Source organism: Orycteropus afer, unplaced genomic scaffold (genome assembly GCF_000298275.1).
Source record: "Orycteropus afer afer isolate SDZICR_OR568_19922 unplaced genomic scaffold, OryAfe1.0 scaffold00058, whole genome shotgun sequence".
NCBI lineage: Eukaryota > Metazoa > Chordata > Mammalia > Tubulidentata > Orycteropodidae > Orycteropus > Orycteropus afer.
In genome coordinates, this window is record NW_006921645.1 from 12,434,105 (window position 1) to 12,446,143 (window position 12,039).

At 45.1% G+C, this 12,039-nt stretch overlaps 1 protein-coding gene across 1 annotated transcript in view; it reads left to right on the forward strand.

Annotated features, from left to right (window-relative positions):
* Positions 1–12,039, forward strand: part of EFR3B (EFR3 homolog B) — a 60,504-nt gene that overhangs the window by 45,700 nt on the left and 2,765 nt on the right. The window contains exons 12-20 of the mRNA XM_007939281.2: positions 1,249–1,421; positions 2,307–2,382; positions 2,838–2,999; positions 4,710–4,841; positions 6,121–6,188; positions 7,150–7,277; positions 7,432–7,523; positions 10,472–10,520; positions 11,871–11,977. Coding sequence (XP_007937472.1) covers positions 1,249–1,421; positions 2,307–2,382; positions 2,838–2,999; positions 4,710–4,841; positions 6,121–6,188; positions 7,150–7,277; positions 7,432–7,523; positions 10,472–10,520; positions 11,871–11,977 — 987 coding nt within the window. The remainder of the gene's footprint in view (positions 1–1,248; positions 1,422–2,306; positions 2,383–2,837; positions 3,000–4,709; positions 4,842–6,120; positions 6,189–7,149; positions 7,278–7,431; positions 7,524–10,471; positions 10,521–11,870; positions 11,978–12,039) is intronic.

Sequence of the window (12,039 nt, forward strand, 5' to 3'; positions counted from 1 at the left end):
GAAAATTTACAGAGCAAATTCACTTTCCATACAGCAGTTCACATACACTTTGTCTCATGACATTGACCACAATTCACCACAATGCAACAGCTCCCCCCTCACTTCCTCCCTATAGTTACCTCTTCCCTGTGTCCATCCCTCCATGCACTCCCGCCCCCTGAGCTGTCTCCTGTGCATAAACAGCCCTTCTTTCTCCCATGATTGTTCTCTCCAAGGAGTGTATCTACCTCAGGTAAATGTTCAACTCATATGCCTATCTTTTGTTTGGCTCGAAGGCACAGGTGTGGGTTCAAATCCAGACCTGAAGGGCAGCTAGAGATCATAGTCTCAGTGGTTCCACCAGGCTCTATCAGACCAGCACCTCGTCCCCTCAAAGGCACTGTTTTGCAATACTGCCTTAGCACCATGTATGTTTTGCTGCTTTTGAATGCTTTGACAGCACCATGTATGATGTATGTGCTTATGCCAACTGGCTTTAATCATAAGACCCCTCGTTAACGCCATAATGAGGGGATGTAACCAAATTCTATGTGTGATCTTTGGTTATTGTTGTGTGTTTGGAGTCTGATTCTTCACCCCACCCCAACCATTCATTCACTATCTCTATTTCTTTGTGATTGTCCATACTCTTAATGAAGCATCATGTTCATGGAGGGTGTTCAGGAATATATTAGTTCAGGGGCTCTCTGGCCCCTATTCCCCAGTAACACTCATACCTTGCTTGCCTTTTTTATATTGTAGTGAAATTATGTAACAAAGTAGTCACCATTTCAACCATTGCTACCTAGACAATTTGGCAACATTATTTACACTCTCACATGTTATGCAGCCATCATCGCTACCCATTGCTAAATTTTTTCATCACCCTTAACAGGAACTCCTTAAGCAATAGCTTCCCCTTCCTCCTCCCGTCTGCCCCTGGAAACCACTGATAACCTGTGGTCTCTATGCATTTGCCTTGTCTGGATCCTTGCTTGCTTTTTACAACTAACTGTCCTTGTACACAAGGGATCATCCACCCACATGTCTACTGAGCCAGGCTGAGCAGCTTGTCTGGTTGGCTTGTGGAGTGTTCAGAAAGTTTCCTAAGGCATCCAGGGCCTGAGTGCAGGGATGTGGAGCTGGATTGAGAAATGGCTCAAGAGGATAAGATGCTGTAGACCCATCTTCTGCTGGTAGCTCCTCCGTGTCCTCACTACAGCTGACAGGGAGTGTCACTAAGCACTCTTATCCTGGGCTCCCCTGCAGGTGTCTACAGGTTTCCAGTGCAGCAACATGATGTCAGCCCTGCCCAGCAACTTCCTTGACCGCCTTCTCTCTACTGCCCTCATGGAGGATGCAGAAATCCGTCTCTTCGTTCTAGAGATTCTCATCAGTTTCATTGATCGTCATGGCAACCGCCACAAGTTCTCTACCATCAGGTGAACTTGGGTGATGAGGGAGAAGACTCCCCACAGAGTCTGTCTTCTTGGGCAGTGGTGTTACAGTCAGGTGGAAGGACAGTTCAGGTATTCAGTGAGACCAACTAGGGAGTTGATCACAGAGATTGACCCTGGAATCCTGGGTAAGCAAGGGGAGGAGACACCTTGTGCCTGGGAGGGAAGGGTGAATATCTCTGACAGAGTTCTCTAGAGAAACTGAACCACTAATACATATATGGCAAGATATTTAATTGGGTCACATGATTGTGGGGAGCTGGCAAGTCCAAAATCCATTAAGTCAGGCAATGAGAAGAGTGCAGAGTTAAGTTCTGCCAAAATATCTACTAGTCTAGAGGCAGAATGCACCCTAGTGAAACTACCTTTATAACTGATTGATGACATTTCATTGGATTACGTTGTGGGAGATAATTAAATTACAATTTAGGTTAGACTATATTATAGAACAGCAACTAGACTAGTGTTTGGCCAAACAACTGGAAACCATAGCCTAGCCAAGTTTAACACAAAAAGTAACCATCATAGTGGAGGCCTGGAGATTTGGAAAATGGAGAGCAGATACTAAAGGAGTTTTCAGTTGGAGAGAGAAGAAGGCGATGTGGGGCTGTCAGTAAGGACTAAGAGAATTTGGAGGAATAAGATGAGCAAGTAAATAATCAGGATTGGAATCAACAGAAAAGGACAAGAACTTGAGAACTTGGTGAGAAAATGAAGATTGTGCTGAGAAATGGTGGAAGAGCCCTAAGAGAGAACTAAAGCAGTGAGGAGGCTTTGGTACAAACTAACAGTATTATGAGAAAAGCCCAGTGACACTGTGTAAAGGCTGACCTCAAACGAGAGCTAAGGTGGCCCCGTTTCCCCTCCCAGCACCCTCAGTGACATCTCTGTCCTGAAGCTGAAGGTGGACAAATGCTCCCGGCAGGACACAGTCTTCATGAAGAAGGTAAGTATGGCCTTGGACACAGTGAACCCCAGGCAGGCCCACCCCTGTGGACCCTGACCTATCCACCTCAAGTCAGTGCCAACTACTGGCCCTGCCTTCTCCCTTTGGCATGTGCTTAGTCAAAGTGACCAGTGGCCCCCTTGAGCCAAAGGTGATGGTCATCATGGAAGCTGATGAGAAATACCCCTGGTGAACCAATCTGGGACCATAGACTGTGTTCTTCTCCTAAAACTGTATTTGGCTGCAGCTTTTATTGCTGGTTTCATTTGGGGCCCTCTTCCCACAAACCTGCACACAGTATGTGCTCCCGTCCACTGGAGCCTACCTTGCAAGACGGGCACTCTCTGAGGGTCTAGATGGGCACACACTTCCATTCAGATTGGCCTTCTTTCCTATTCCATGATCTTCTTGTTCCCACCTGTCCACATGGCCTGGCCTGGCCTTGCCTCCCACAGCACTCTCAGCAGCTCTATAGACACATCTACCTGAGCTGTAAGGAAGAAACAAACATGCAGAAGCACTACAAGGCCCTCTACGGCTTGCTGGCACTCATCAGCATCGAGCTGGCCAATGAGGAGGTGGTGGTGGACCTCATCCGCCTGGTGCTGGCTGTTCAGGTGGGCCCCAGTGTGGGCAGGATACAGAGGTTGGGATCGGGGGAGGAGTCCTCTTTTGGATGAGCACTAATGAGAGTACAGAGTAGCCACTGTTTACAGGTTATTGTGGAGACCAGGAGTATTGCATTCTTGGTTGGCCATTCCTCCATGACGGAGACCACAAAGCATGATCTTGTTTGGGAAACTATTAAAGAGTGCTTTATTCATGTCCCTGGCCCATCCTCAGACTACAGGAGACCCAGGGAAACAGGGCCATTCAAAAACACACCTCAGCTCCTAGTGTTTTAAGTATCTCCCAGAGACTGAGTGAGATGCCAAGAGTTCCCCAAAGACTGTTCATAAGCCCACTCAAAAGTAAAGCAAACATGTTTTTCTAAAGAGACTCTGGTTCCCAAACGTAGCTATGCTTCAAAATTGTCTTGACCACTTGTTAAAAATAAACCAAAACCCAAACCCACTGCCATTGAGTCAATTCTGACTCATAGCAACCCTATAGGATAGAGTAGTACTGCCCCTTAGGATTCCTAAGACTGCAAATCTTTACAGAAGCAGAGTACTTCATCTTTCTCGCATGGAGTGGTTGGTTGGTTGAACCACTGACCTTCTGGTTAACAGCCAATTGCTTTATCCACTGTGTCACCAGAGCTCCTTTTGTTAAAAATCTATACTCCTAATTCTGTCCCAGAGCTATGAAGTCAGTCTCCAAGCCACGGATTGTGTAGTTAAGACCTGTGTGACTCTGAGGCAGCCAGAATGGCACTAGAGGGGACTGTAGACTTCCTGGAGCTAAATGAGTAGAAATGTACTCCCAGGGATGCAGGAGTTGGGGTGAGTCCTTCAGACCTCAATGACTAAGGTCTCCAGGGCCCTGAGGCTAAGTAGACCTCATATTCCTGAATTGTGGCAAGCCAAGGGATTCAGTGATAAGAGTCCTTGGCCACTTGTTTGACAGTGCCTGATCCTGAAAGTCCAACCCAGCTGCTACAATTTTCATCATCTACCCTTGAGAGCTAGAATTTGGGATTCCTTCATGTCTCGATCCTCTTGTGACTTCCACAACTTTCTCACCTAACATATGAGCCCAGTTTAGCAAGCCAACTCAGGCCTCCAAGAATCTGCAATGGTCTTCAGTGAGAAAATGGCATCCTAGTGGTGAGTTTAAAGATAAGAGTTAGGACAGTAAAGCTCACTAAAGCCAGAACTGTAAAAAATGAGGAATTGAGGTCATTGTCACTGTAAAAGAAAGCAACAGTTGCCATCAAGTCAATTCTAATTCATGGCAACCCTCTGCGTGTCAGAGTAGACCTGTGCTTCATTGGGTTTTCAGTGGCTGGTTTTTTAGAAGCAAGTCACGAGGCCTTTCTTCGGAGGCACCTCCAGGCAGATTGAAATCTTTAATCTTTTGGTTAGCCGCTGAGCGAATTAACCATTTTCACCACCCAGGGACTCCGTCAGTATTATACGTACCAAGTATTTGAGAGCCTCCCTGCTCGTGGGTTATTCTAGGGACCATTCACTTCAGCTTTAATGAGGATGACTTCTGCCTTCTGGGAAATTATGGGACAAATGCTGAGGAAAGCTTAGTCGAGGAAAGCTTAGTCTAGGAAAGCTAGCCAGCTCTAAAGAAGGTTGGTGAGAGGCCAGGTGGATGGAGGAGCATCAGTATTGTTTTTCAGTTGAAAACTGTGGAGTCCTTCTGTGTTGCCACAGGACATGGCTCAGGTCAATGAAGAGAACTTGCCAGTGTACAATCGCTGTGCCCTCTATGCTCTGGGTGCAGCCTACCTGAACCTCATCAGCCAGCTCACAACGGTGCCTGCCTTCTGCCAGCACATCCATGAGGTCGGTGCCATCCCTTTGTGTTTTCCTTGTGACCCTGAGAGCACAGAAGGCCCTCACCTTCCCTGGATCAAGTTTCCCTTAATTGCATTAGCCCTAAGCTTGGTCTTAGTCATCAAAGAAAGGTTTGAAGTAAGAAGTAATCGTGGTGAGAAGTGGCTCAAGGCAGCATTTCCTGCTTCTCTTCTAAGTGGGACCCTCTCATAGGTTAACTAGGACATAATATGGCATTACAGGTGGGGTCAGGTATGGGGAGTAGCTGATAGCCCTTCCTAACTGGCTGCTCACCCCCTCTACTTCCTACCCCTCTACCCTTCCCCCACTCACAGAAGCACAGATACACACCCCCTCAGATTATGTGGGATTAAAACTATTTAAAAAAAAATTCGTTATAAAAATTTTCAAGCATCACAAAAGTAGTGTGAGAGAACAATCGGTGTCCATTTATCTATCATCCAGATTAAATAGTTACCAAGATTTCCTCACATTTACTTCATCTATCCCCTTTTCTTTTTCTTTTCCTTTGCTGAAATATTTAAAAACAAGTCCCAGCTGTCATGTCACTTCACCCCTACATACTTCAGTGTGTGTGTCTAAAAAAATAAGGGCACTTTCCTACATAATCATCAAGCTATTAACATGCCTAATTAAATGATCAGTAAATCCCTGGTGTTATGTAATATCCAATCTATAATCAGATGTCTTCAGTTGTCTCAGAAAGATCTTTGAAAACATACTGAATTATCTGTAGGTGAAATGATATGATGTCTAGGATTAAGTTGAAAACACACCAGCTAAATAAAATAAAGCAAAAATCCTTGGGTCTTAGCTGGCCTGGGCTAGTTTGGGATGGGGCCTGAGGGCTGCAGGTGAGTGGGCTGTATCACCATGATAGAGACCTCCCCAAGGAAGGCAGGGCCTTCCAGCCTCTGCCTGATACGAGACTGCAAGAAAGCAGTGCCCGGCATCCTCCTCATTTAAAGTAATGGTGTCATTGCTGACTCACCCTCGCTCATACTTGCAGGCCAACTATCCTCCCATTGTGCACTTTAATTTAGTGACTTTCAGCTCCCTTGTTAGACTTTGCAAAGGCCAGTGGGGCTTCTCAGGCTGCTCTGGGGGCCATGTTGACCCGAGTTTCTCACTAGAAAAGCCCAGCTAAGTAGGTGAAGTGAGGGGGTGAATGCCAGGACTGGGGAGAGCTTGTTCATCTGCCTGTTCTGAGCTCCTTCTCCCAGTCCAACCCCACTCCTCTCTCTCGTTTGATTCCCCAAAACTCCAGGTGATTGAGACACGGAAGAAGGAGGCCCCATACATGCTCCCTGAGGATGTGTTTGTGGAAAGGCCCAGGTGAGGAGCACACTGGAACCTGGTCAAGGAGACCTGAAGCAGCTGGGTAAAGAGGTGGGAGGCCAAGGCCAGGAGAGGGCACCCAGATACTGTGAGGCTCAGTTCTCTATGGAATCAAGGGCAGAAAGTGGACCCTGTCTGCAGTGAGTTTGTGTTAATGGTGGAGGAATAACTTGGAAAATGAGGGTGAGAATAATTGCACAACTTGAAGAATGTAATCAATATCACTGGATTGTACATGTGGACGTGACTGAATTGGTGTATGTTTTGCTGGGTATATTCCCAAAACAACAAAATATAATAAATTGGTTTTTTTAAAAGAAGAATTAAAAAAGAAAGTGGACCCTACACATGGCACAGAAGTCCTGGATGAAGTTTGACCCCAAATGTTCTGTAATCCACTCTTCAAACACGTGGTGCTGTGCCCCATGGTATGCTGGACACAGAGTGCATGGTGCAGCCTCTGGGAGCTTTGGCCAAACGCATGGGAAATTTATTCAGAGGAATTGCACCTGCCTTACATCCAAGTGGCATTCTCATACCACGATGCGTGGGCTGATAGCACGTCAGCGTGAACGACACTCAGGGAACAGACATTCTGAAGAAACAAAATGCCCAATACCAGGGGATGGGCTGTATAAATTATAGCCCAGTCATATAATAAATCACTGAGAGCCCATATGGAAAGATACTTCATGTCAAAGAATATTCATTATTAGATGATGAAACATACCGTAGAACAGGAATGGGGTGGTGGGGAGAGCATATAAATGTTGAACTGAAGGACTATGCACAAAAATGCAAATCATGGTTATGTCTGGAAGCTGAAACTGAGCGATTTTTTTGCCCTTTTGCTTCTCTCATTTTTAATGAGTGTTACTTTTGTAGTAATGAAAGTCATTAGGAAATCATTCTAGTTGCCCAAAGTCCTAACTTGCCTGTTCCCTCCTTTGTCTTCCAGGCTGTCTCAAAACATTGATGGAGTGGTGACCGAGTTGCTTTTCCGCCAGAGCAAGATCAGCGAAGTCCTGGGGGGCAGTGGCTACAATTCAGACAGGCTCTGCATGCCCTACATCCCTCAGCTGACAGGTAGGGGCCGTGTAGGGACTCCCAACCCTGCCCCTTGGCTTTTTTTAACCAGGTAAGATCCTGAGTGTAAGGAACTTTTGGGCCCTTGAGTGATCTTCCATAGCACCTTGGATGTCACCAGGAACTGAAAGGTCTGGAATTCTTCTTTTTCCAGATGAAGATCGCTTATCCAAGAGGAAGAGCATTGGTGAGACCATTTCCCTGCAGGTGGAGGTAGAATCGAGAAACAGCCCAGAGAAAGAGGAGGTGAATCTTCTATTCTTTACACATTGTCCTAGTGAAGCCAGATTCTCCAGGGAGGGTGCTACTTCCTCCTCCTGGGCAGTCAGATACTCGATGCTCAGGGCTCCTTTACTGTGGGAAGTATTTAAGGTTGCATGGAAAGTAAATGTTGCAAAAGTAAGGCCTGTTTTCGAACTGACTCATATCATATATATTATAGACATTTCCATCTGCAGATAGTATTTGTGTCCCCTCACCCTCACAAGGATGTCATAAAAATCACTTTGGAAAGGTTTGCTGGTAACTACTCCCTGAATATTCAGCAGTGGAAGAAGACATGCTTCATGTGGAAAATTGGAAGGTTGAACAGGAGAGGCAAGGGTGAGAATAGCTCTCACAATGTTTTTTTCCAGATGGATCAATAGAAAGACACAGCAATGCCTTAAAGATCTTCCTTCCATTCTCTCTTGAGAGCTATGAATATCTAACTTCTGTTCAGATTAACATGTGCTATCTCCCCTGCCATTGTCTCATTTTTTCTACCTCAGAAAATACAGCAGATGTGCCCATGAGTAAGGGTGAATAAGGATCACCGTGGAAATACTAAGCTTCCCCCGGCCTAAATGTGAAAGCAATGGCAGAGAAGGTGGGAGGAGGGAGAAAGGGAGCAGGAGGTAGTTAAAGCAACAAGATTTTACACTTTTTTTTTTATTATTATTGGGGGTGGCTGCCCCAGTTAACAGAATTGACAGAAGTGCAGGGAGCCTCCACAAGAAGTAAGAAGGACACACATCTGGGTAGATTGGGGCTGGAAGACTTAAATCGTCCCTTGACACCAGGCACAGATGGTCTGGTGTTTTCCAAGTTTCTGTGTCTAGAAGGCTAGTGGTGAAGGGCAGCCTCGGCACTGAGCCATCCCTCTGGTGTGATGGCCACAAGGAAAAGGTTTTGAGGTCAGGAACAAGCTATCCTCTAACCATGCTCTCAACCAGTTTAACAGTTCTTCATTTATTGGGACAGACCTCCAGTCTAGGGCTGTTCAAAGCTTGTCTGGAACCTTCCCATAGAAGTAAGGAAAATTTGACTCCAGCCAATTGGAGAAGTAAAATGAGGAGGTTGAACTGAGTGTCCTCCAAGGCCCTTCCATCTCTAACAGTCTGTAAACCTCAAATATGCTGGGGCCTCATGGTTTATGTATTTAGTTTGCTGCCCTCTTCCCCAGTAGTGGTGATTCTCCCCTCCCAAGAGTTAAGAGAACCTCAGAAACTGGGGAGTGAAATAGCCTCACCAATACCTGCTTTGAGGGTCAGGTTAGTCCCTCCTCTTTGTCCTACTGTCCCACTCTGACTGGTCCCCTCACGACCTCCCCTATGCTATGCCCATTCTTACTGCCACATCTTTTGCTAGTACAGAATCCTGTTTGAGTTGCCCTTCTGCTCTGCTTTGAGCCTGTGGATCTGCCTCTTCTTCAAAGCCAAGCTCATGTTGCATTCCCTCCACCTAACCAAGCCCACGGTATTCTTTCTTTTTTCCCAACTGTCACCACCACACAAGTCCCAAGTACCTAATGCGTGAATATCTGACATTGGCAGGTTCTCTGACAGATGGATGGGTAGATGTACAGGATGAATGCTCAGAGTGAATTATGTCTCAGCACTGCTCTCTCTTGCATGTAATTCCTATGCTAACAACGTTTGACATTTCTACCAAGTGACAAGCCTAGAGTCCCACACATAGCCTGTGCACACTTAATATATATTGAATGATTTTTATCCCATACCTACAAGTTTGTCCTTTTCCTCTCAAAGCATTTATTAAACACCAAACAGGTGCATAAGTCAAATTGAACCAAAACCAAAAAACCAAACTCACTGCTATCAAGTTGATTACAACTCATAGCAATACCCGTTGGGTTTCCAAGACTGTAAATCTTTACGGAAGTGTCTTTTTTCCATGGAGTGGCTGATGAGATCGAAATACCAACCTTCTGGTCAGCAGCCAAATGCCTTAACCACTGCACTACCAGAGCCCCTTCAAAAGTGTACAGCTCAATGAATTCTCACAAAGTGAATACACCCAAGTAATCACACCTGGGTCAGGGAATAGAACATTGTCATCACACAGAAGCCTCTTCTACAGAGGGAGCCACTATCCTGATGTATGCCACAGCTTGAACTTTGTATAAATGAATCATCCTCTTCCATCTCTACTTCTTTCACTTAAATTGTTTCAGTGATAGAATGATAAGTAAATCCTGGTCTTACTTCCAAGAGCTCGCACTCATGGGGAATTACTTCTTTAGTCCAAACTCCTTCACCCTTTTCAGCATCTGACTGAAGTCCAGGCATACAAGGAGTTGCCTTCTTTGAGTTTTATTATTTCCACCTCCTTTTATAGATTCTGCAGGGAACTAAGGTCCAAGGATCCAGGTCCTCAGATCAACCTCAATAGTCAATTTTAATCTTCTACATCTTACATTTATTAAAGACTTAAATCACATCAGTGGATAATTTGATATCATAAGTCTTTACAAATATTACTCAGTTCTTAAAATTTACATGTGGTACATTTGCCAACTGCCTGCTCTTTGAACATTTTCTGAAGATCTACATTCACTGAAGATTTGTTTTCATTATAGTGTTTTCCTTCCCTGGGGCTTGATGGGACAGGCTCAGGAGGAAGAGCAGCAGTAGGTTTACATAGGTGAGACTTGGGACTCAAGTCTGAGCCTTCATCTGATGAAGAATTGGCCCCGCCACCCCCATCTTACTTGTTCTGCTTAAATTGGTGGTTCTATGCCTGCTCAGTGAGCTTCCATAGACCCTGGTGAGAATGTGGTTGTCTTAAAGGAGTTTCTGACAATATCCCCTTTGAGGACATTCTCCTAAGAAGCAAAGGGGCTGCCAGATGAAGCCAAGGCTGCTCCTTCCCCTCCTGCAGCTTTCTGAGCATTTTTGTCCACTCTCCCTCAGCGAGTGCCTGCCGAGGAGATCACCTATGAGACCCTCAAGAAAGCCATCGGTAAGTTGGCGCCTAGAGGAGGTAGGGAGGGGGTGGAAAGGACTGCTTCTTGGAAAGTACTTGTGGGTGTGTGTAACCTGACACAGATGTGAGGGATAGGCTGATACCTTCATCTAAACTTACCACAACAACCAAAGCAGCCAACTTCCATGCTCTTCAAATGGAGTCAGGTACACTTGACTTATTTCACTCAGCATAATGTCCTCCAAGGTCATCCACATTATGTTGTGTTTCACAAATTCTACATTATTCATTAGTGCTGCATAATATTGCACTGTGTGTATGTACCATAGTTTGGTTATCCATTCTTCTGTTGATAGGCAACTAGGTTGTTTCTGTCTCTTTGCTATTGTGAATAGTGGTGCAATGAACATAGGTGTGCATATATCTATTCATGTCCTGGATCTCATTTCTTTGTGATATATACCTAGTAATGAGATTGCTGGATCCACTAGAATTTCTATTTCCAACTTTTTAAGGAATCACCATACCAATTTCCACAGTGGTTGTATCATTTTCAGTCCTACCAGCAGTGTATGAGAGTCTCAAGCTCTCCACATCCTCACCAACATTTTTATTTTCTGTCTTGTTGAACTTTACTATTAGTGCTGGGGTGAGATGGTATCTCATTGTTGTTTTTATTTGCATCTCTCTAATGGGTAGTGATGGTGAACATTACTTCATGTGTTTATTGGCCACCAGAATATTTTCTTTGGTACAGAAAATACTTCACGTCTTCTGCCCATTTTTTAATTGGGTGATTTGTCTTTTTGAGGTCGAGGTGTTGGAGTTTTCTATAAATTTTAGAGATAAGCCCTTGTCAGATATGTTGTTGCCAAATATTTTTCTCCAATCTGTAGGTTCTCTTTTTACTCTTTTGGAGAAGTCTTTTGATTACTTCTCTGCCTTCCTAAACAGAGTATGATGAACATATTTGACTTTATTTTTTATTTTTTTGCTAACTCCTTTGGAATTTGTAGAACCCTTAAACTAAATGTCCTCAAACTGCATGGCCATAAAGGTTTAGGAGTTACCTTTTGTGGTCTATGTGGCTCTTCTATTGTTGATATCCCTTTTCAAATAATCCCTGGTACTCCCAGGACCAGCTGTTCCAGGAACGTCCATTGAAGAGTCTTTGTGGCAATGCAATTACTTGAGGCTTTAAAAGCCCAGCTTAAGGGGCCACTTAACTAATTCTCTCTTACACAAGGAAGATGGTCAAGCCCTTGGACAGTATCAAGAAAAGGCCCTTCCTAGGCTGAAGGAGGGCACCACAGCCTTCCATGCCATCACCCTCTACTGGTCAGTAGAGGACAGGACGTAAAGGCTAACCTACTCTCTGTGCTACAGTGGACAGCGTGGCAGTAGAGGAGCAGGAGCGAGAACGGCGGCGACAGGTGGTGGAGAAGTTCCAGAAGGCCCCCTTTGAGGAGATTGCCGCACATTGTGGGGCCCGGGTAAGCGTGGCACAACAGGGATGAGACCTCAGGGACCAGATTTGTGTCCAAGGCAGGACTGA